General features: G+C 44.5%; 1 protein-coding gene and 1 non-coding gene across 2 annotated transcripts in view; one reads left to right on the forward strand and one right to left on the reverse strand.

Annotated features, from left to right (window-relative positions):
• PTPN11 (protein tyrosine phosphatase non-receptor type 11) overlaps positions 1-21,636 on the reverse strand; it is an 82,026-nt gene that overhangs the window by 28,380 nt on the left and 32,010 nt on the right. Inside the window, exons 4-6 of the mRNA XM_038763843.1 lie at positions 20,721-20,913; positions 19,052-19,168; positions 18,148-18,261 (exon numbers count right to left, since the gene is read on the reverse strand). Coding sequence (XP_038619771.1) covers positions 18,148-18,261; positions 19,052-19,168; positions 20,721-20,913 — 424 coding nt within the window. The remainder of the gene's footprint in view (positions 1-18,147; positions 18,262-19,051; positions 19,169-20,720; positions 20,914-21,636) is intronic.
• LOC119942956 lies at positions 18,447-18,583 on the forward strand. Its single transcript, XR_005455448.1, has one exon. It is a non-coding gene; the product is annotated as a small nucleolar RNA SNORA7 (small nucleolar RNA).

A 21,636-nucleotide genomic window follows, 5' to 3' on the forward strand; every position in this document is an offset into this window, starting at 1 on the left:
CAGATTGAGCCCCCTTTTACCTCTCCTCCTCCCCATCCCCCCATGCCCTACCTCCTTCCCCTCCCCACAGCACCTGTGTATATGTTTGTACAGATTTATTACTCTATTTATTTTACTTGTACATATTTACTATTCTATTTATTTTGTTAATGATGTGCATTTAGCTTTAATTCTATTTGTTCTGACGACTTGACACCTGTCCACATGTTTTGTTTTGTTGTCTGTCTCCCCCTTCTAGACTATGAGCCCGTTGTTGGGTAGGGACCATCTCTATATGTTGCCAACTTGTACTTTCCAAGCGCTTAGTACAGTGCTCTGCACACAGTAAGCGCTCAATAAATACGACTGAATGAATGAATTCCCGGCCCACAATGAGCACGTAATGATCGCATTAAGAAATTTCCATTTTATGCCTTTGTGATTCACAGACACACATATGAACTGGATTTAAAATTGATATCTAAGTCCCAATTTCCAACTGCAATAGTCACCCTTCAGACAAAACTCAAATGTGCGGCTTGCTAAAATTGGGACAGAAATAGAAGGTATTTTTGTAGAAGTGTTTTTTTTTAACTTGAATGACCTTTTCATTGCTAAACCTCACATTAAGTAACAAATGTCACTTCCTGCTTTTCACTAACATTTTCTTTTGACTGCTGAGCCAGTTTTTCTAAGCAATATTGCTACCCATCTTCAAAACCCTCCTGAAAGCCCATCAACTCCAAGAGGGCTTCCTGATCAATTTTTGTTTCCCGTAGGTTATATCCTCCTAACTGCTATCTCGGCACTTACACTCACATCTCCCCACTTAATAATAATAATCACAATAATGATGGCATTTACTAAGCGCTTACTACGTGCAAAGCACTGCTCTAACTGCTGGGGAGGTTACAAGGTGATCAGGTTGTCCCATGGGGGGGCTCACAGTTTTAATCCCCATTTCACAGATGAGGTAACCGAGGCACAGAGAAGTGAAGTGACTTGCCCAAAGTCACAGAGCTGACAGTTGTCTCTCCCGCTCGTCCCCCTCTCCATCCCCCCCATCTTACCTCCTTCCCTTCCCCACAGCACCTGTATATATGTATATATGTTTGTACATATTTATTACTCTATTTATTTATTTATTTTACTTGTACATACCTATTCTATTTATTTTATTTTGTTAGTATGTTTGGTTTTGTTCTCTGTCTCCCCCTTTTAGACTGTGAGCCCACTGTTGGGTAGGGACTGTCTCTATATGTTGCCAATTTGTACTTCCCAAGCGCTTAGTACAGTGCTCTGCACATAGTAAGCGCTCAATATGATTGATGATGATTGATGACAGTTGGCGGAGCCGGGATTTGAACCCATGACCTCTGACTCCAAAGGCTGGGCTCTTTCCACTGAGCCGCTTGCATCTAGGCATGACACTTCTACACATATCCTTTACATATTCTATTTCAGCACTTACTACTCTTCCACACTCCTCCTCTCCATTCTCTTTTTCCTCCGGGGTGTGAATATTTGTGCCAGAATGTAAGCGCCCCAAGGATGGGGATCTTAACTCACCCTTCCGAATTTATTTCAGTGCTCTGCACTCTGCAGGCACTCAATAAACACCGATTAACTTTCACCAGAATTTGTAATGTCCCTGAGACCATCTGCACAAGTGAGTTCCGAACAGAGGGAAGACCCCAGTGCCACGGCGCCAGCCGTTCTCCGGAGAAATCGCTCCCCGAGGCCTTTCGTTGAGTCCCCACGCTCCTCTTCAAAACAGCTCTTTCAGAGCCTAACAATCCTTGGTCCATTTACCCGGCCTTGAGGGACACTATCTGGAGCAGTGACGGGGTAAAAATACCAGTAACTGTGGTATTTTTAAGTGCTTACTATGTGCCGGGCACTGTACTGAGTGCTGGGGCAGAAACGAGGTAATTGGATCAGGCACAGTTCCGGACCCACATAAGGCTCACAGTCCTAATCCCCATTTTACAGATGAGGTAACTGAGGCACAGAGGAGTTGAGCGACGTGCCCAAGGTCACAAGGCGGACAAATGTTAGTCCATGGTACTTCTCGCACATCTATCTTCATTCAGTCATTCAATGGTATTTATTGAGCGCTTACTGTGTGCACAGCACCGTACTAAGAGCTCGGAAAGTACAATTTGGCAACAGAGACAATCTCTACCGTTCTGCTCTTTTATTATTTAAATAATAAATAATTATTATTTAATAAATAATATAATAAATAATCACCGCCGATTTCCGGGAGGACGCAGACCCCCACGAGGTCAATCTGGGGGTGGGAGCCCAGCCCAGCCCGCGCACTCGGCTCCTCTGCTGCCGCTCACCTCCTAACCGGTCCTCATTCTCACCCGTCCCGCCGCGGACCCCCGGCCCACGTCCTCCCCCCGGCCCGGAATGCCCTCCCTCCTCACATCCGCCAAACTAGCTCTCTTCCCACCTTCAAAGCCCTGCTGAGAGCTCACCTCCTCCAGGAGGCTATCACATGCTCACAAAAGTAACAGTGCCTTTTTTTTCCGGCTTCCTCCTTCCGAGGATCGCAACATACTTTTCAAGCACTTAGTGCAGTGCTCTGCGCACAGTAAGCGCTCAATAAATACGATTGATGAAACGTGAGTCCGTCCTACCGAGTCCGACGGGGAAAAAAGCGAGGCCTCCGGCAAGGGGACTGCTAACTAGTCGTCATACTGAATCTCTGAGTTTAGCGAGGAGCCCACAATTCCTGAATTGCAACCCCATGCTCTGGATGAGCAAATATCCTCATAGATAATGATTTGGGCCAATATAACTTCCCCCCACCCCTTTATATTAGCAATGCTACTCATTCAAAACCTCACACTGGCCATCTGTCTCCTGCCCTTGCTTTGCCCTTTCCAAAGGCTGTTAATGACCTGCCAAGTTGAGCGATAGGCATTTCACCTTTCCCTCTCTCTCCCTTCCTGCCCGCTGGGAAAAGATGCTCACGGTCAGGGAAGTTGTTGGAGGGCAGTCAGCAGAGGGAAAAAGGATACGGAACTAGATAGTCTGCAAACCAAATAATCCTTCAAGGAAAAAAAAAAAACCCCAGAAAACCAAGAATTGACTTCAAAAGAGACTAACTGGATCCAAAGCCAAAAGGGGTGTCCGACACAATCAATTCCCCTCTAAGGAAGGGCAGACCGTGAGCCCGCTGTTGGGTAGGGACCGCCTCTTTATGTTGCCGATTTGTACTTCCCAAGCGCTCAGTACAGTGCTCTGCACAAGGTAAGCACTCAATAAAGCAGCGTGGCTCAGTGGAAAGAGCCCGGGCTTTGGAGTAAGAGGTCAAGGGCTCAAATCCCGGCTCCGCCAATTGTCAGCTGTGTGACTCTGGGCAAGTCACTTCACTTCTCAGTGCCTCAGTTACCTCATCTGTAAAATGGGGATTAAGACTGTGAGCCCCCTGCGGGACAACCTCATCACCTTGTAACCTCCCCAGTGCTTAGAACAGTGCTTTGCACATAGTAAGTGCTTAATAAATGCCACTATTATTATTATTATTATAAATACAATTGAATGAATGAAAAGACCTATCTAGGCAGAATTCATTCATTCATTCAATTGCATTAATTGAGCACATACTGTGTGCAGAGCACTGTACTAACCGCTTGGAAAGTACAAATCGGCCACATATAGAGACAGTTCCTACCCAACAACGGGCTCACTGTCTAGAAGGGGGAGAAAGACAAAAAAAAAAACACCAAAAAAAACAAGTAGACAGTTGTCAGTACCAACAGAATAAATAGAATTATAGCTATATACACATCATTAATAAAATGGAGCAATAAATATGTACAAATATACACAAGTGCTGTGGGGCGGGGAAGGGGGAATGAGGCATGAGAATGAGAAGGAAGAATAAGCCGGCAGTGAAATCTGGAGGAAATCAATCAATGGTAGTCACTGAGCTCTTACCATGTGCAGAGTACTGTACTAAGCACTTGGAAGAGTATAATATAACAGATTTAGTAGACATGTTCCCTGCCCAGAGTGATCTTACTGTCTAGAGGAAAGAGCATGGAGTGGAAGATAGGAGATCTGTTTTCTAACAATGGCTCTTCCATTTGCCTGCTGTGTGACTTTAGGCAACGTGTTTAACCTGTGGGTCTCAAGTTCCTCATCTGAAAATAGGGATAAGAATATTTGCCTCTCCATTCTGCTCAGAGCTACTGGGAGGATAAAATGAGATCACTGATTTCTAAAAGATTTGATAGAATAAAAAAAAAAGTGATCTACAATGGTATTATTATCCCTAAAACAGTATGGAAGCCTGAGACAAATAAACCAGTGAGGGACCTCTGCAACCAGTGCTTCAGTGTCTTAGTCCGAGGGTGAAAGCTTTAATCAATGGTATTTATTGATTAATTAATAATAATGATGGCATTTGTTAAGCACTTATTATGTGCAAAGCACTGTTCTAAGCACTGGAGGGATACAAGGTGATCAGGTTGTCCCACATGGGGCTCACAGTCTTCATCCCCATTTTACAGCTGAGGCCCAGAGTAGTCAAGTGACTTGCCCAAAATCACACAGCTGACAAGTGACAGAGCCGGGATTAGAATCCATGACCTCTGGCTCCCAAGCCCGGGCTCTTTCCACTGAGCCATGCTGAGTACTTTCTGTGTGCACAGCACTGTATTTACTTAGGAGAGTACAAGGCAGCCTGGACTAGTAGATAGATCATGGACCTGGGATTCAGAAGGACCTGGGTTCTAATCCCAGCTCTGCCACTTGTCTGCTGTGTGAACTTGGGCAAGTCACTTCACTTCTCTGTGCCTCAGTTACACCTTCTGTAAAATGGGGATTCAGACTGTGAGCCTCACGTGGGACAAGGACTGTGACCAATCTGATTAGTTTGCATCCACCCCAGCACTTAGAACAGTGCTTGACACATAGTAAGCACTTAAATACCATTATTATTATTACTACTAATAATAATAATACAACAGATATGTCATAATAATACAACACAATTGGTACAAATGCCCCCTACCCACAAGGAGCTTTCAGTCAAGAGGGGGAGGCAGACTGTGCTTTGCACATAATAAGTGCTTAATCAATCAATCAATCGTATTTATTGAGCGCTTACTGTGTGCAGAGCACTGTACTAAGCGCTTGGGAAGTACAAGTTGGCAACATATAGAGACAGTCCCTACCCAACAGTGGGCTCACAGTCTAGAAGGGGGAGACAGAGAACAAAACCAAACATACTAACAAAATAAAATAAATAGAATAGATATGTACAAGTAAAATAAATAGAGTAATAAATATGTACAAACATATATACATATATACAGGTGATGTGGGGAAGGGAAGGAGGTAAGATGGGGGGACGGAGAGGGGGACGAGGGGGAGAGGAAGGAAGGGGCTCAGTCTGGGAAGGCCTCCTGGAGGAGGTGAGCTCTCAGTAGGGAAATGCCATCATCATTATTATTATTATTATTATTAAAATAAGTAACAGGTCTGTGGGGCTGAGGGTGGGGTGAATATCAAGTGCTTAATGGATACAGAAGGGAGGGTGAATAGGCTGGGGAAATGAGGGCGTAGTTGGGGAAAGACCCTTGGTTGGGCGGGGGGGGGAGAATGTGATTTTAATAAGCTCTGAAGGCTCTTAAGGAGCAAACCTATGAATCAAAAGGAGGTGCAGGCCAGTGAAAACTTCTTCTTTTGGGGTATCATTCTACCCCTTTCACACCCACACGCACGTATGCACGCACAACACCCCTTCTCCCAGACTGGGCCTGAGCCAGCGATTTATCCTAGGCAGGCCTGCCAATTTACGCAGGGAAAGGAGGGGGGTCCTCCGAAGTGTACGAGCCGGGAAAATTGTTCTAGTCTCCATATTTTCAAGCTGATCCTGGGCAGAACCACAATTCAGTTTGCTGCAAAAGCGCAGTACACAGCACTGATTGCAAATGAATAATATTAATAATTATGGTATTTAATAAGAGCTTACTACGTGCCAGGCCCTGTACCAAGCACTGGGACGGATACGCGCGAATCGAGTTGGACACAGTCCCTGTCCCAGTCTTGATCCCCATTTTATAGGTGAGGTAAACTGACTCACGGAGAAATGAAGTGACTTGCCCAAGGCCACACAGCAGACAAATGGCGGAGCTGGGACTGGAACCCATGACCTTCTGCCTCTTAGGCCTGTGCTATATCTACTACACCACGCTGCTTTCCCAAATGCGATCCCAATCGTAGGTACCAACTTTTCATTTTGACTATGGGGCAAAATGGGGGTGGAGATGCAGGTATTCTAAGGGAAAAGAATGGCATCCTACTGGGTCTGACTGGGAACTTTCTAGCCTTGTCCAGCTAAAATCAATCAATCAATCACATTTATTGAGAGCTCACCTCCTCCAGGAGGCCTTCCCAGACTGAGCCCCTTCCTTCCTCTCCCCCTCTTCCCCCTCTCCATCCCCCCATCTTACCTCCCTCCCTTCCCCACAGCACCTGTATATATGTATATATGTTTGTACATATTTTTTTACTCTATTTATTTATTTATTTAATTTATTTGTACATATCTATTCTATTTATTTTATTTTGTTAGTATGTTTGGTTTTGTTCTCTGTCTCCCCCTTTTAGACTGTGAGCCCACTGTTGGGTAGGGACTGTCTCTATATGTTGCCAATTTGTACTTCCCATGCGCTTAGTACAGTGCTCTGCACATAGTAAGCGCTCAATAAATACCATTGATGATGATGATGATGATTGAGCACTTACGATGTGCAGAGCACTGTACTAAGTGCTTGGGAAGTACAAGTTGGCAACATAGAGAGACAGTCCCTACCCAACAGTGGGCTCACAGTCTAGAAGGGGGAGACAGACAACAAAACCAAAAAGTTGTGAGGAAAATCACCCCCACAGAGTTAGCACCTATGGTCTCTAACCCCATGACATTTTATCAGCTAGCTCTTTGTGGGCAGGGACTGTGTCTGTTTGTTGTTGTACTGTACTCTCCCAAGTGCTTAGTACAGTGCTATGTACACGATAAGCGCTCAATAAATGCGAATGAATTAATGAATGAATAATGGGTGGGAGGTGACAAACACAAATAATAATAATAATAATAATAATGGCATTTATTAAGTGCTTACTATGTGCAAAGCACTGTTCTAAGCACTGGGGAGGTTACAAGGTGATCAGGTTGTCCCATGAGGGGCTCACAGTTTTAATCCCCATCTTCCAGAGGAGGTGACTGAGGCCCAGAGAAGTTAAAGTGACCTGCCCAAAGTCACACAGCTGACAGTTGGGGGAGCCAGGATTTGAACCCACGACCTCTGACTCCAAAGCCCGGGCTCTTTCCACTGAGCCATGCTGCTTCTCACAAGTGAGTGACACAGTTAAAAAAACTACCATAAATAAGTATATATATATATATATATATATATATATATATATATATATATATATATATATATATGTGTGAATAATGGGTGGGAGGTGACAAACACAAATAAGTGACAGTTAAAAAAACTACCATCTATATATATATATATATATATATATATATACCTATACATACATAAACTTACACTGCCAAGTTGAATGAGATAGTCACAAATGCTGAGGAAGCTGCTGAGATGGAAGGGAAGGGGAAAGGGAAGGGGAAGGAAAGAGGAAGTTACTCTGGGAAAACTTTGGGCAGAAGATGGCTTTAGGTTGAGCTTCAAGGGAGAAGGGAAACAAAGCAAAATGGTGAGAACACTCCAGGCAGAGGAATGGTGGGTGCCAAAGCTAGGAGGTAAGAAAGGGTAAGCAGGGAAAGGTAATAACAATAACAACCGTGGTGATTTGTTAAACGCCTACTATATGCCAGGCACTGTACTAAGTGCTGGAGTTGATGAAGGGGTTGCCTGGGACAGAACTGAATACACAAACTAGGGTAATTTATTTATATTAATGTCTGTCTTCCCCTGCAGATTGTCACCTGGCTGTGGGCAGGGAATGAGACTACCAACTCTGTTGCACTGTATTCTCCCAAGCGCTTAGTAGTGCTCTGCACAGAGTGAATGTTCAATAAATACGATCGATTGACTGATAGGGTGTCGCCTGAAAGAAGCCAGTGAAATAATGAGGGAGCCAGATGACGAAAACCCTTGAAACCCAAGGTTAAGGGCTTTGGTTGAATACAAATGGTATCAAAAAAACACTGTAGTCTTCCTCTTTCCTTCCCCTTCCCTTTCCCCTTCCCTTCCCCTTCCATCTCAGCAGTTTCCTCAGCATTTGCGACTATCTCATTCAACTTGGCAGTGAGGATAGAGCCCACTGGATTTGGTGACTGACAAAGGGTGGGTTGAAGGAGAGAGATGAGTTAAAGATAATTCCCTCTAGACTGTAAACTCATTGTGGGCAGGGAACATTCATTCATTCAATCGTATTTATTGAGCGCTTACTGTGTGCAGAGCACTGTACTAAGCACTTGGGAAGTACAAGTTGGCAACATATAGAGACGGTCCCTACCCAAAAACGGGCTTACAGTCTAGAAGAGGGAGACAGACAACAAAACAAAACATGTGGACAGGTGTCGAGTCATCAGAATAAACAGAAATAAAGCTAGATGCACATCATTAACAAAATAAATAGAATAGTAAATATGTACAAGTAAAATAAATAGAATAATAAATCTGTACAAAGATATATATAGGTGCTGTGGGGAGGGGAAGGAGGTAGGGTTGGGGGGAAGGGGAGCAGGAGAGGAACAAGGGGGCTCAGTCTGGGAAGGCCTCCTGAAGGAGGTGAGCTCAGTATTGTTATACGGTACACTGCCAGGTACTTACGGTGCTCTATATGAAGTAAGCGCTCAATAAATACAACTGGCGTGACCAGATGGACTTCTGGGAGATGATCTGTACTGCTGATGCAAGACAGATTGGAGTGGGGTGAGACTTGAGGCAAGGAAGCAAGCCAAGATGACTGAACTGGGGCAATGGCAATAAAAATGGAGAGGAAGTGGAGGATTAACAGATTTTTGAGAGAGAAGAGAGTTGTAAGCTTGCTGTGGGCAGGGAATGAGTGTTTATTGTTATATCATACTCTCCCAAGCATTTAGTGCAGTGCTCTGCACAGAGTAAGCGCTCAATAAATATGATTGAATGAATGAATATGAGGTAGTAGAGGAGATAAAAAAGGCCAAGCGAGATTCTTACGAATTTCTTTTTTGCAAAAATCAATCCAAAAGCCATTGAAAATTTAAAATGAGTTCTTCGACAAGAATTCGTAGCTGCTGCTGAAGGGAAGGAGGAGGGGCAAATTAGGAATCCAGCTGGACAGACTGTCACTATTTTTTAGACTGCTAATAATGATTAAAAACTCTGACGACCATCTGGGCAGTCTCAAAAGCCGGGCCTCTAGAGCTGTTCTACCTGATCTGAATTGACTTCTGAATTTCCCTGTCTTTTGTCCTCTATTTGAAGTAACGCTGCAACTATTTATTTAATCTTTTTTACTGGAAACACTGCAGTGCTAAACAATACTACATCACAGCATCAGGTTCCTGAAATTATACTGCATTGCCACTATGCACTCTTTTCCGAGTCTCCTGGAGTGCTCTCCTCCGACAAATCTGAAGACAGTTATGGGGATGAGGAGGCAGCTGAGAGTAATCATCAAAGCCTTCCCCCTCACCAATAATGGCACCTCAACTCAAATTATTTTAAGCGATAAGTTGCTTCGGCATTTCAAAGGACTTCAGGGAGGGTAATCTGTTCTTCTGACTGGGTTATTTCCTCCCTGGAGTGTCCCTGAACGTACAGGGAACAGCATTCCAGCAATACGCATCATTTTGGCAACACCATAAGGCCTCAGGAATATGGGACACCACTTTGGATTAGTTACCCAGGACTGAAAAGTAGTAACTTTCTTGCCATTTCCACCAGTGGTAGTCTTGCAGGTGGAAGGAACCCCTGAATTCAGCTGAATGATCCTAAAGCCTCTTTACTGAATGTGTTTCTTACGGTACACATCTAAGTGCTGGGTTATAACCAGCCACAAGGAAAACTATCCATTTGGGTGCCTGGGGGAGATGACCCTTGCAGACTGTTATTTATTCATTCATTCATTCATTCAATCGTATTTATTGAGTGCTTACTGTGTGCAGAGCACTGTAGTGCTCTGCACATAGTAAGCGCTCAATAAATACGATTGATTGATTGTACTAAACACTTGGGAAGTACAGGTTGGCAACACATAGAGACGGTCCCTGCCCAACAACGGGCTCACAGTCTAGAAGGGGGAGACAGACAACAAAACAAAACATATTAACAAAATAAAATAGAATAGTAAATATGTACAAGTAAAATAAATAGAGTAATAAATCTGTACAAACATATATACAGGTGCTGTGGGAAGGGGAAGGAGGTAGGGCGGGAGGGGGAGGGGGAGAGGAAGGAGGGGGCTCAGTGTGGGCAGGCCTCCTGGAGGAGGTGAGCTCTCAGTAGGGCTTTGAAGGGAGGAAGAGAGCTAGCTTGGCGGATGGGCAGAGGGAGGGCATTCCAGGCCCGGGGGAGGACGTGGGCCAGGGGTCGATGGCAGGACAGGCGAGAACGAGGTACAGTGAGGAGGTTAGCAGCAGAGGAGCGGAGGGTGCGGGCTGGGCTGTGGAAGGAAAGAAGGGAGGTGAGGCAGGAGGGAGCAAGGGTATGGAGAGCCTTGAAGCTGAGAGTGAGGAGTTTTTGCCTGATGCGTAGGTTGACTGGTAGCCACTGGAGACTTTTGAGGAGTGGAGTGACATGCCCAGAGCATCTCTGCACAAAGATGATCGGGGCGGCAGCGTTAAGTATAGACTGAAGTGGGGAGAGACAGGAGGATGGGAGATCAGAGAGGAGGCTGATGCAGTAATCCAGTTGGGATAGGATGAGAGATTGAACCAGCAGGGTAGCGGTTTGGATGGAGAGGAAAGGGCGGATCTTGGCGATGTTGCGGAGGTGAGACCGGCAGGCTTTGGTGACAGATTGGATGTGAGGGGTGAACGAGAGAGCAGAGTCGAGGATGACACCAAGGTTGCGGGCTTGTGAGACGGGAAGGATTGTAGTGCCGTCCACAGTGATGGGAAAGTCAGGGAGAGGGCAGGGTTTGGGAGGGAAGATAAGGAGTTCAGTCTTGGACATATTGAGTTTTAGATGGTGGGCAGACATCCAGATGGAGATGTCCTGAAGGCTGGAGGAGATCCGAGCCTGATGGGAGGGAGAGAGGGCAGGGCCAGGGATGTAGATTTGGGTGTCATCAGCGTAGAGATGCTAGTGGAAGCCATGGGAGCAAATGAGTTCACCGAGGGAGTGAGTGTAGAGAACAGAAGGGGACCAAGAACTGACCCTTGAGGAACCCCTACAGTAAGGGGATGGGAGGGGGAGGAGGAGTCCGCAAAGGAGACTGAGAATGAACGGCCGGAGAGATAAGAGGAGAACCAGGAGAGGATGGAGTCTGTGAAGCCAAGGTTGGATAGCGTGTTGAGGAGAAGGGGGTGGTCCACAGTGCCGAAGGCAGCTGAGAGGTCCAGGAGGATTAAGATAGAGTAGAAGCCGTTGGATTTGGCAAGCAGGAGGTCATTGGTGACCTCTGAGAGGGCAGTTTCGGTGGAATGCAGGGGACGGAAGCCAGATTGGAGGGGATCGAGGAGAGAGTTGGCGTTGAGGAATTCGAGGCAGTGGGTGTAGACGACTCGTTCAAGGAGTTTGGAAAGGAATGGTAGGAGGGAGATGATAGAGTGATAACTAGAAGGGGAGGTGGGGTCAAGAGAGGGTTTTTTTAAGATGGGGAGACGTGGGCATGTTTGAAGGCAGAGGGGAAGGAACCAGTGGAGAGGGAGCGGTTGAAGATGGAAGTTAAAGAGGCAAGGAGGGACGGGATGAGAGATTTCATAAGATGAGAGGGAATGGGGTCAGAAACACAGGTGGCCGGAGTAGCACTTAAGAGGAGGGAGGAGAGCTCCTCTGGGAATACTGCTGGGAAGTATGGAAGAGTAGCGGAGAGGGTTGAGAGCCGGGGGGTTGGAGAAGTGGGGGGAGTAACTTTGGGGAGCTCAGACCTGATGGATTTAATTTTATTAATGAAGTAGGAGGCCAGATCGTTGGGGGTGAGGGGAGGAGGAGGGGGAGGAACCGGGGGCCTGAGAAGGGAGTTGAATGTACGGAAGAGCTGGCGGGGGTGATGGGCATGGGTGTCAATAAGGGAGGAGAAATAGTTTTGTCTGGCAGAGGAGAGGGCAGAGTTAAGGCAGCAAAGGATAAACATGAAGTGAACGAGGTTGGCTTGGTGTTTAGACTTTCGCCAGCAACATTCAGCAGCTCGAGCATAAGAGCGAAGGAGGCGGACAGTGGCAGTGATCCAGGGCTCTGGGTTAGTGGTACGAGAGCGGCGAAGGGAAAGGGGAGCGAGCAAGTCGAGCTGAGTAGAGAGTTTAGAGTTGAGAGCAGTCATCCTAGCCACGATTTGCGGGGAGACACTGCTTCACTCTAGTTTAAATAAAATAAAAATAAAATAAAGGCCTCAGTTCCCCTGAGAAGGCGCCAATCATTTTAAGGAAAATGAAAAAGAACGATAGTTTTATTTCTGCTGGGGCTAAATCAGTTTATCAAACCTCCGGCGGGTTCCAGCACCTCTGTTTAGCTGTCAGGTACAATCCCAACAAAAACTGCTTCAGACTTTAGCATAGCCGCCACTGCGGAAGCGAAAATGCTTTAGCAGTGAATGAGGTTTTTTTTAATCTGAGAAAATATAAATGTTAAAAACACTGAGGAAAAAATGATTATTTAATCTGATGATTCAATCAAGAAGACTTCAAAAAAAACCAAACCAAAATCACTTAATACACACATTTAGAACTCAATCAGCACCTCTTTGGCCTCATAATCCAAGGGTCCCGGGATTAATACAATACATTGTACTACTCTGGGACTTGAAAAAAGAACAACTATGACCCATTTAGGGATGAGCAACCTGAAACCAAAAGGTAACACTGGGAACAACTTGCTGGCTGCATCTTATGACACTGGTGACCAATAAATTGGGTAGTGCAATCACAGCCAATGACACTGAACCTTTCATTAGTCTCAGAAGTTTGGAAAAAAAAAAAACAGTGGGGGAAATGGCAAAGACTTCAGCATTGCATGACATTTTAATGTAATTTGGTTTGCAGGAAATTATTTTAATCAGCAATGTCTGTAAAAGGAAATAAGGGGGAAAAAAATCTTGCATAATTATTCCTGTGCTCCCTCTAAGCGACCGGGAGAAAACACCGGTGCTGGTCACGCGAGGCCGGGCAGACTTCACTTCACTTTTAGACACCTTTACTCGGCATCGGAAGGGGACAAGCGAGGAAGCCAGAGAAGTCGGATAAAAGCAGGGAAAATTAAAGGTCCCTTTCCCCTCTCTATTGTGGCCATATTTTCCCAACTGAATAGCACAAGACAATGTTTGGGGGTGCGGGGGGTGGTCTCTGAGCTAAGCGCGGGCTTCGGAACTGGTGGAAACTAGGTGGAGGGGCTGTCGGTGGCGGGCTGGTGAAGTCGAAGGAATGGGGAACGTTAAAGGGTTGAAGTGTCGAAGAGATTCTCGGCCTTCGCTCCATCCCCTCAGTCCACAGAGCCCCCTGGCTGATCAGTAGCAGAGGACTCAGCCGGGGATGCTCGCAGGATGGAAAAACACAGACCGTTCTCCTAAAACCCAGGGCTTGCGTCCTTGCCGAACCCTGCTTGAAGGAAAACTTTCATTATGCAGTCCAGCTCATGTCCGACCCCGTGGACACTCACCCGGCTATTTCTTCCAGCACGGTGTCACGTCATAGCCAGACACATGGAGTCAGAAGGACATTCCCGATCTCGAACGCAGAGTGAAATTTGGTATTCTAAAACTGACTGCACTTTGAACTCAGGTAACCCCACGCTGAACAAAGGAGGACCCTGATGGATGCTTTTCCTAACACATGCTTTTAGACCCAAAATTACATTAGCAAAAATCCCTCTCCATTCAGTTTCAACCTAAAGCAAAATAAAACAATAACTACTACTTTCCCTTCATGAGAGTCAAAATTTTAAGCATGGGGAACAGAATATCACGTTCCTGACAGACATCTTTGGGAGAAAAATAAGATCTGAGTATTCAAACTACATATTAATTTTTTTTTAAAAAAAAGAGAGAGTAATGGTCCCGTCTTAATTCAGAAGCAAAGGAGGGGAAACAATGAAAGTCATACCTTAGGCGTTACAAAAGAATATCATATTCTTAAACATGAATAAAGAGCAAGTAATTTATAAGTGCCATCTGGATAAACAGACCCTAAATGACACATGCCGAGTTTTATAGAAAACCTGGCCTGTCTACAGAAGCAAACAAGCTACAGCTGTCAGAGTTAAATTAACAGAGGTGTTAATGTTTTACGATTCTGCTGCATTTCAAAGACACATCATACTTTACAGAGGAACTAATTCCCCATTTAGAATCTTCTGGAAAACAGCACAAGTGAAAGCAAAGCACAAACAACAATGCTCTACCTCTGTTGACTGATTTCTGTTACATTAAATTTGGTGGGGGGGGATTCCTGTAATAAATTGAACTGGTTCCTCTTCAACACCCCCACCTACAGACATTTTAAAAGTTTAGCTTTAAGTACCAAATGCAACTGAAGGAAATGAAATTAGGAAGAAGCACACGGCAGAGATGAGAAGCTAAAAAGGGGAGGTAATCAGCATCGCTTCAGATCTTTCCACTATGATCTGTGGGTAAATGGATTCTTCGCAGGCGATGATGGCCTGAGCCTTTCCCAGGCCTCGTAAAAGTCTGGCTCATCCCTCTTTCGCCCCCTAAAATTAGCATGAACTCTTTCTTTCATTTTTAATGCCGCCCAGAAGAAAGCATAAGTTTGTTCTCTATCACAGCATGTAGTCAGTGGGTCGGGACTTAGAATGGATTCTTTTCTCCTGGTACCCCTGACAAGGAGAGGGAGGTTAATACTTCTAAAGCCCACATCTTGACATCATTATTAAGACCATTAAAAGGGCTCCATTGCAACAAGACTTCTGGAGAGATCTGACTTCTCTCATAGAAGGCTGCCTCAGATGAACACAGGAGGAAAAAAGGAAAAATCTTGATTTCCCTCTCACGCTCCACCCCACCCCACTACAGTGTTTCATTCTTGTTAAGTATTTCCTCCTGCCTTCGGGACATCGCTGCTTACTTGGATGTCCCGCCAAGACCACAAACTTAACAAGTCCAAAGCAGTACTCCTCATATTCCCATTCAAACCCTGTCCTCCCGATGACTTTCCCATTGCTGTAGACGGCACCACCAACCTTCCTGTCTCACAAGCCCATAACCGATCAACCAATGACATTTACTAAGCACTTACTATGTGCAGGGCACTGAACTAAATGCTTGGGAGGGTATAATCCAACAGAATTAGCAGACACGTTCCCTACCCACAATGAGCTTACAGTTCAAGAGATGAGTTTACAGTTTAACCTTGGCATTGTCCTCGATTCGTCTCTCATTCAGCCCATGTAATCAATTGATAACCAAATCCTGTCGGTTCAATCTTCACATCACTAAAATCCGTCTTTTCCTCTCCAAGCAAACTGCCACCATGGTAGCCAGCATTTATCCCATCCTTCCTTGACTGCTGCATCAAACTCCCTCCCCATTCATCTCTGAAAGACCATCACTCTCCCCATCTTCAAAGCTTTATTAAAAATCACACCTCCTCCAAAAGGCCTTCCCCGACTAAGTCCTCAGTTCCTTTACTCCCTCTCCCTTCTGTTCATCCTAGCATCTGAATTTGCACCCTTTATTCACCCCACCATCAGCCCCGCAGCACTTTGTATATATCTGTAATTTATTTATATTTATGTTCGTCTCCCCTCTAAACACTAATCTCCTTATGGGCTGGGAGCATATCTACTAACTCTTTTGTACTGGACTTTCCCAAATGCTCGGTATAGTGCCCTGTACACAGTCAGCACTCAGTAAATATGACTGATTAAGCACTAACTCCTTAAGACTTGTAAAAATGCATCTGGAGGATGAGGAAGGATTGAATTCTGTGAAGATTTCTCTTTGATACAACTTGAAAAGAAAAAAATACTGCAATAAAACCCCATCACTTCCAAAGCACTTTCCCCCAAGCCTCTTCCCGTGAAAAAGTCGATCGATTCATACTTATCCACAGTAATAACCTTGAACATTCAGAGCGAGCCATCATGGGAGATTGTTCTCTTTAGCCTTTACATTAAGGATAGGGATTTCATTGGATCAAACCCTCAAATCACTCTCTTTTCTAATACTCTGGTCAACTGCTGGAAATAGTCAAGTAAAGTTTAAGGTTCATCAGACAGAGAGCCAGTTCCACCCTTTTCCTATTAAGTACTTAAGGGGTCCCTTGAAAGAGCTGGCTATATTTCAAAGAGAACAAGATGAAGCTACTTTCCTTAAAAAAAATATAAAGTCTAGGTCCACGAATTCTTATTTTTCTTTCCTCCATTTTCACTCTGCTTCCTTTTTTTTTGGTTTCGTTTGTACTGGGAGATTGCTTTAATTTACAAGGATTTGGGGTTCATTTCTAGCTATTTTCTCATTGTTTTACAAAACAGTCTATCTCCAATCCTTTCTAAAATGAATCCGAGAGCTATTCAACCAGTTTCTGGAAGAAAAAAAAAAGGATGAGGGGACATCCTCTAAACCATAATCTTGTTATGGGCAGGGAATATGTCTGCTAATTCTGTTGGACTGTATTCTCCCAAGCACTTAGGACAATGCTCTGCACATACAAGGCACTCAAATGACTGATTGATCAGTGTCTTCTCTGAAACCCTACAGAAATATTCTGCTCAAGAGCCTCAGACAGTACCTGCTACCCTTTCCAATTATCCTGAAATGCATTCTGCTGAACACACAGGAAAGGGGCAAGAGGGCGGAAGGCTCAGCATAAACCATCCCAACTATTGCAAATACAAATCAAAACCACGTCTGGCTGTTGGGGGAGAGCCCTATCTTTTTCTCTTAGTATTAAACGAAAATCCCAGAAAACACAAGCAAAATCATTTGACAACACCGATCAGCTCTTTACCATGTGCTTACCCCAAATGGCCTAGGACTTGATACTGTGCCCTAATATATCTTGGGGGGACCCAGTATGTTAAAGAGTGTACCAATAATAATAATAATGATGGCATTTATGAAGCGCTTACTATGTGCAAAGCACTGTTCTAAGCGCTGGGGAGGTTACAAGGTGATCAGGTTGTCCCACGGGGGGGGCTCACAGTCTTAATCCCATTTTACAGATGAGGTAACTGAGGTACAGGGAAGTTAAGTGACTTGTCCAAAGTCACACAGCTGACAATTGGCAGAGCTAGGATTTGAACCCCCGACCTCTGACTCCAAAGCCCGTGCTCTTTCCACTGAGCCATACTGCTTCACACACACACATATACACAAATGCGCTCTCAACAGTAAATCAAACGTATCTACTGAACACCTACTTTGTATTCAGCGCTTGGGAGAGTACAACATAACAGAGTTGATAGACACTTTCCCCACCCCCACACACGGGCTTACAGTCTTCTAATAATAATAATAATTGTGGTATTTGTTAAGCACTTACTGTGTGTCAGGCACTGTGTTAAGCGCTGGGGTGGATACAAGAAAATCAGGTTGGACACAGTCCCTGTCCCTCCTTCGGTCTCACATTCCCAATCCCCATTTTACAGGTGAAGTAATTGAGGCACAGAGAAGTTAAGTGACTTGCCTAAGGTCACACAGCAGACAAGTGGCAGAGCAGGGATAAGAACCCATGACCTTCTGACTTCCAGGCGCAAGCTCTATCCACTGTGCCATGCTTCTCAGTCTAGAGGATTGAAATGTCATCTTTGAGCAGAAGTACACCAGCCCTTTTAGGTGAAAAGATGATTGCATGTCACTTACCCAAATTTAGCCATGAACAGTAAAGACTAAGCAAATATATATTTCCTCTAGACGGTGAGCTCGTTGTGAGCAGGAACATGCCTGTTGGTTGTTATATTGTACTCTCCCAAGCACTTAGTACAGTGCTTTGCACACAGTAAATAAGACTGGTTAAGCAACTCCAAACATAAGGCCACGCCCGCTGCCACCGAATCTAAAGATCTGACCTACCTCAAATTCTTCCCAAAAGCCTTGCTTGACTTTATCTGTGGTCTCAGCCAACTTGCTCAGTTCTCTCACACGGCTTTCGATCTCCGCAGCATTTATGCGAGTTGTATTCAGAGGCTGAGTAAGATAAATAGTTTTTAGGAAAGGAAGGCAAAATTTCAGGAAGAACGTGCTAGTTAATGCATGACTTCGACATTACATGACAAATTGGGCTCCTTGACAATTAGTAGGTAGACTATGAGGGCCTAAAAAAAAAATCAGAGAATCAACAATAGAAATTTCCATTCTGAATGGTAAATGTTCCACTCTCAGGGCTGCACCTGGAGAGTTTCCAGCACTCTACCAGTCTCAGCTACGGGAGGGAGAGTCAAGCAGAGGCTTACCCATTCCATTCCTAGCTTGGCAGTGGCTAGCGAGTGGAAGGCAATCTGCTACAAGTCAAAACTCACCCGTGCTGGGCAGTAATGGCACGGGAGAGAGATGAGGATGGAGACTCATCGTAAAGCACCTCCGTATTTTTACAGAGAAAATTCTATAGATCTACTACCAGAATGATTGTAGATGGAGAGCGGGGCAATCTGGGAAAGATTTGTCCATGGTGTCGCTATGGGTCGGAACCGACTCGACGGCATAAGACAAGACCAAATGTTAAATGTAACCTTCGCCTTTCCTCTTCGGATTGAGCACACCAATCAACAGGACTGAATGAACTACAACACCGCCCCAAAAGTATGACAGTGAGCACTCGGTACTAAATCGTTAGGCTGAGTTCTCAACAAGCATGAATCGTGCCTGGGAGACCAGTAAGTCCCCATGCGCTCCCAAGAAAGATTAAGGGAAAGCATGGTGGAAAATTCTCTAGAAAGTGCTCTAAGGTCTATGATTTGCTTTTTGGGGGTACACTCACCTGCTTCAGCTGAAGTACTGTGCCCAAAGTCTCAACCATCGGATTCTTCTTATAATGTTCCACGAGATCTGTCAAAGAGTCAAACTTCTCTCCTCCTCCAACGTCATACTTCAGATCCTTCCAAGGAAAACAATGATATTGAACTGACCAGACTGGTCACAAATTCCAGCAGCAACCATTAACACCATCTCTAAAGGAATCCTTCTAAGGACACACACACACACACACACACAAACCCCCCCACCCCCCCCCCCCAAAAAAAACCTCTCCCAGAAAGATGAGGACAAAAATTGGGGCAATACAAAGGAAACAATACTAAGAATTGAAGGGCATGACCCAACAGGAAAGAGTAGCAGGACTAATGCTCAGAATGTGAACATTTTTGCAGGCAAAATTCAAAATATTTACTTGCCCTATTTGTACTCTGCACCTAAAGGTCGTAAGGTAATAGATAAATGAAAACCACCATTCTTTACTCTTCAAACAATAAAAATGCGTATTTGCAAAGAGCGAGTAGCTATTTTGGCTGGGGCATAGGGAGTGGGAGAGAGAATATTTCTGAACTATGTAAACTCAAAGGAGGGAAAAACGGCTTCATGATGAATAAAACTGGAAATGATGAGATGAAAATAAGAAAATGCAGGTTGGCTATCACACAGAATTTTGTATGAATGAAATATCTGGATCAGGACAGTAGTTGCAGACTTGTCCTGCGGTTCGAAGATGACGCTGCTTACATTAGCAGAGCAGAACAGATTTTCCAGGGACATAACAAAAGTGGAGTGAAAACTTAGAAGAGACAAAGCATGAGAAACTATGCAATAAATTTGAAATGATGGGTCCTTTAGTCAGGCAGGTAGGCATCTTGGATGATAGTGTAGTTAAAGTAAAACAGTAACATCCATTGCTCAGTAATTCACCAAGTAGCAACATGGCCTGGGAATCAGGGGACGTGGGTTCCAATTCCAGCTCTGCCTCTTGCCTGCTGTGTGACCTTGGGCAAGTCGCTCCACCTGTCTGTGTCTCCCTTTGCTCACCTGTAAAATGGGGATTAAATACCTGTTCTCCCTCCTGTCTAAACTGGGAAGCCCATCTGGAAAAGGGACCACGTCCCACCTGATTATCTTACATCTACCCCTAGGGCTTAGTACAGTGCTTGGCATGGGGTAAGCACTTATAATTCATCATTATGATTTTTATTGCTTATTAAAACAAAAGGAAAGAACCGATCTCCATTGTCAGACCAAATTTCAAATAGAATGAAAATGACAAGTTCAATCCACAGCAGTCTAAATGCAGGTAGTCTGCTTGTAGAGAGGCATATACAGTCCCAGAGCAGACCCCAACAAACCTAAGAAGGATTTGTGATCAACAACTTTGGCAGCTGAGGCCTTGAAAAGGATTTTAGATGCAATCAAACACAAACATATTAGGTACTGCAGGGTGAGAGAAGATTCACTGATGCAAGATTCAATCTGCCAGAGACAGACAAAAAATAAAAAGTGTAACAGTATTTTGAAATGATCAATTCGAACAAACATTGTACTGCAAAGGCAATATTGCCCAAACCAAATGAGCAGATCGAATACAACCCAGGCATCTGCAGGGCCCAGGCCATCACAGCAGGGACTCCAATTCCAATAAACAAAAAGCTAATTGAGGGATTTACCTGACAGCGAATCATGACATGAGTAACTTTAGATTTGCCATCATTACTCTCTCCTTTATCATCCCCCGTGCGGACGGAGAGAACAAAGTCTCCTGGATGACTCTGGCTTTCACGAACAAGGAAGCTTCCATGCTTTCCTTTCTCAGTTAACAGTTTCTCTGCTTCCTTCCCAGAGAGGTGCCCGTGGAACCACCTAAAATTAAAATAAATCAAAATATCAGAGCGAGGATCAGGTTTTACTTCCACCTATACATGTCCTTTAGAAATCTTCTTCAAACTGTTACAAAAGATGAAAGGTTCGGTTTTCCAAAGGTCTGCTCTCTTGAATGAAGGCTTCGCAATCCAAATAAAGAAGAGACGCCAGAGCGAATTAAGGATAGGCAGAAAAATCTCTAGAACATCATCATCTTCATCATCATCAATCGTATTTATTGAGCGCTTACTATGTGCAGAGCACTGTACTAAGCGCTTGGGAAGTACAAATTGGCAACATATAGAGACAGTCCCTACCCAACAGTGGGCTCACAGTCTAAAACGTTATTGTAAATCTAACACGTATTGTAACATCTAACACGTTATCGTAAATACTCTGGGATTATTTTTCATTTCTCCCCAGAATTTCTCCACCTTTCAGAAATGGAGATCGACCACTTTTTCCCCCCACCAATCCAACACTTTAAATAAATGAAAGAAAACCTTTTGATCCATCTTCATTCATTCATTAGTATTTATTGATTTCTTATTGTGTGCAAAGCACCGTACTACGCACTTGGGAGAGTAAATACATACGTGAAAAGGAAGTTGCCGGGTGTTCTGGGTGGCTGGGAGGGGGTTCCCAATCACGGTTAGAAAGGGTTAAGCATGGGTAAGGCAGGAACCAGAGCAGAGTTAGAGGGATGGGAAAAGGAGGAGTAAG

Source organism: Tachyglossus aculeatus, chromosome 21, assembly GCF_015852505.1.
Source record: "Tachyglossus aculeatus isolate mTacAcu1 chromosome 21, mTacAcu1.pri, whole genome shotgun sequence".
NCBI lineage: Eukaryota > Metazoa > Chordata > Mammalia > Monotremata > Tachyglossidae > Tachyglossus > Tachyglossus aculeatus.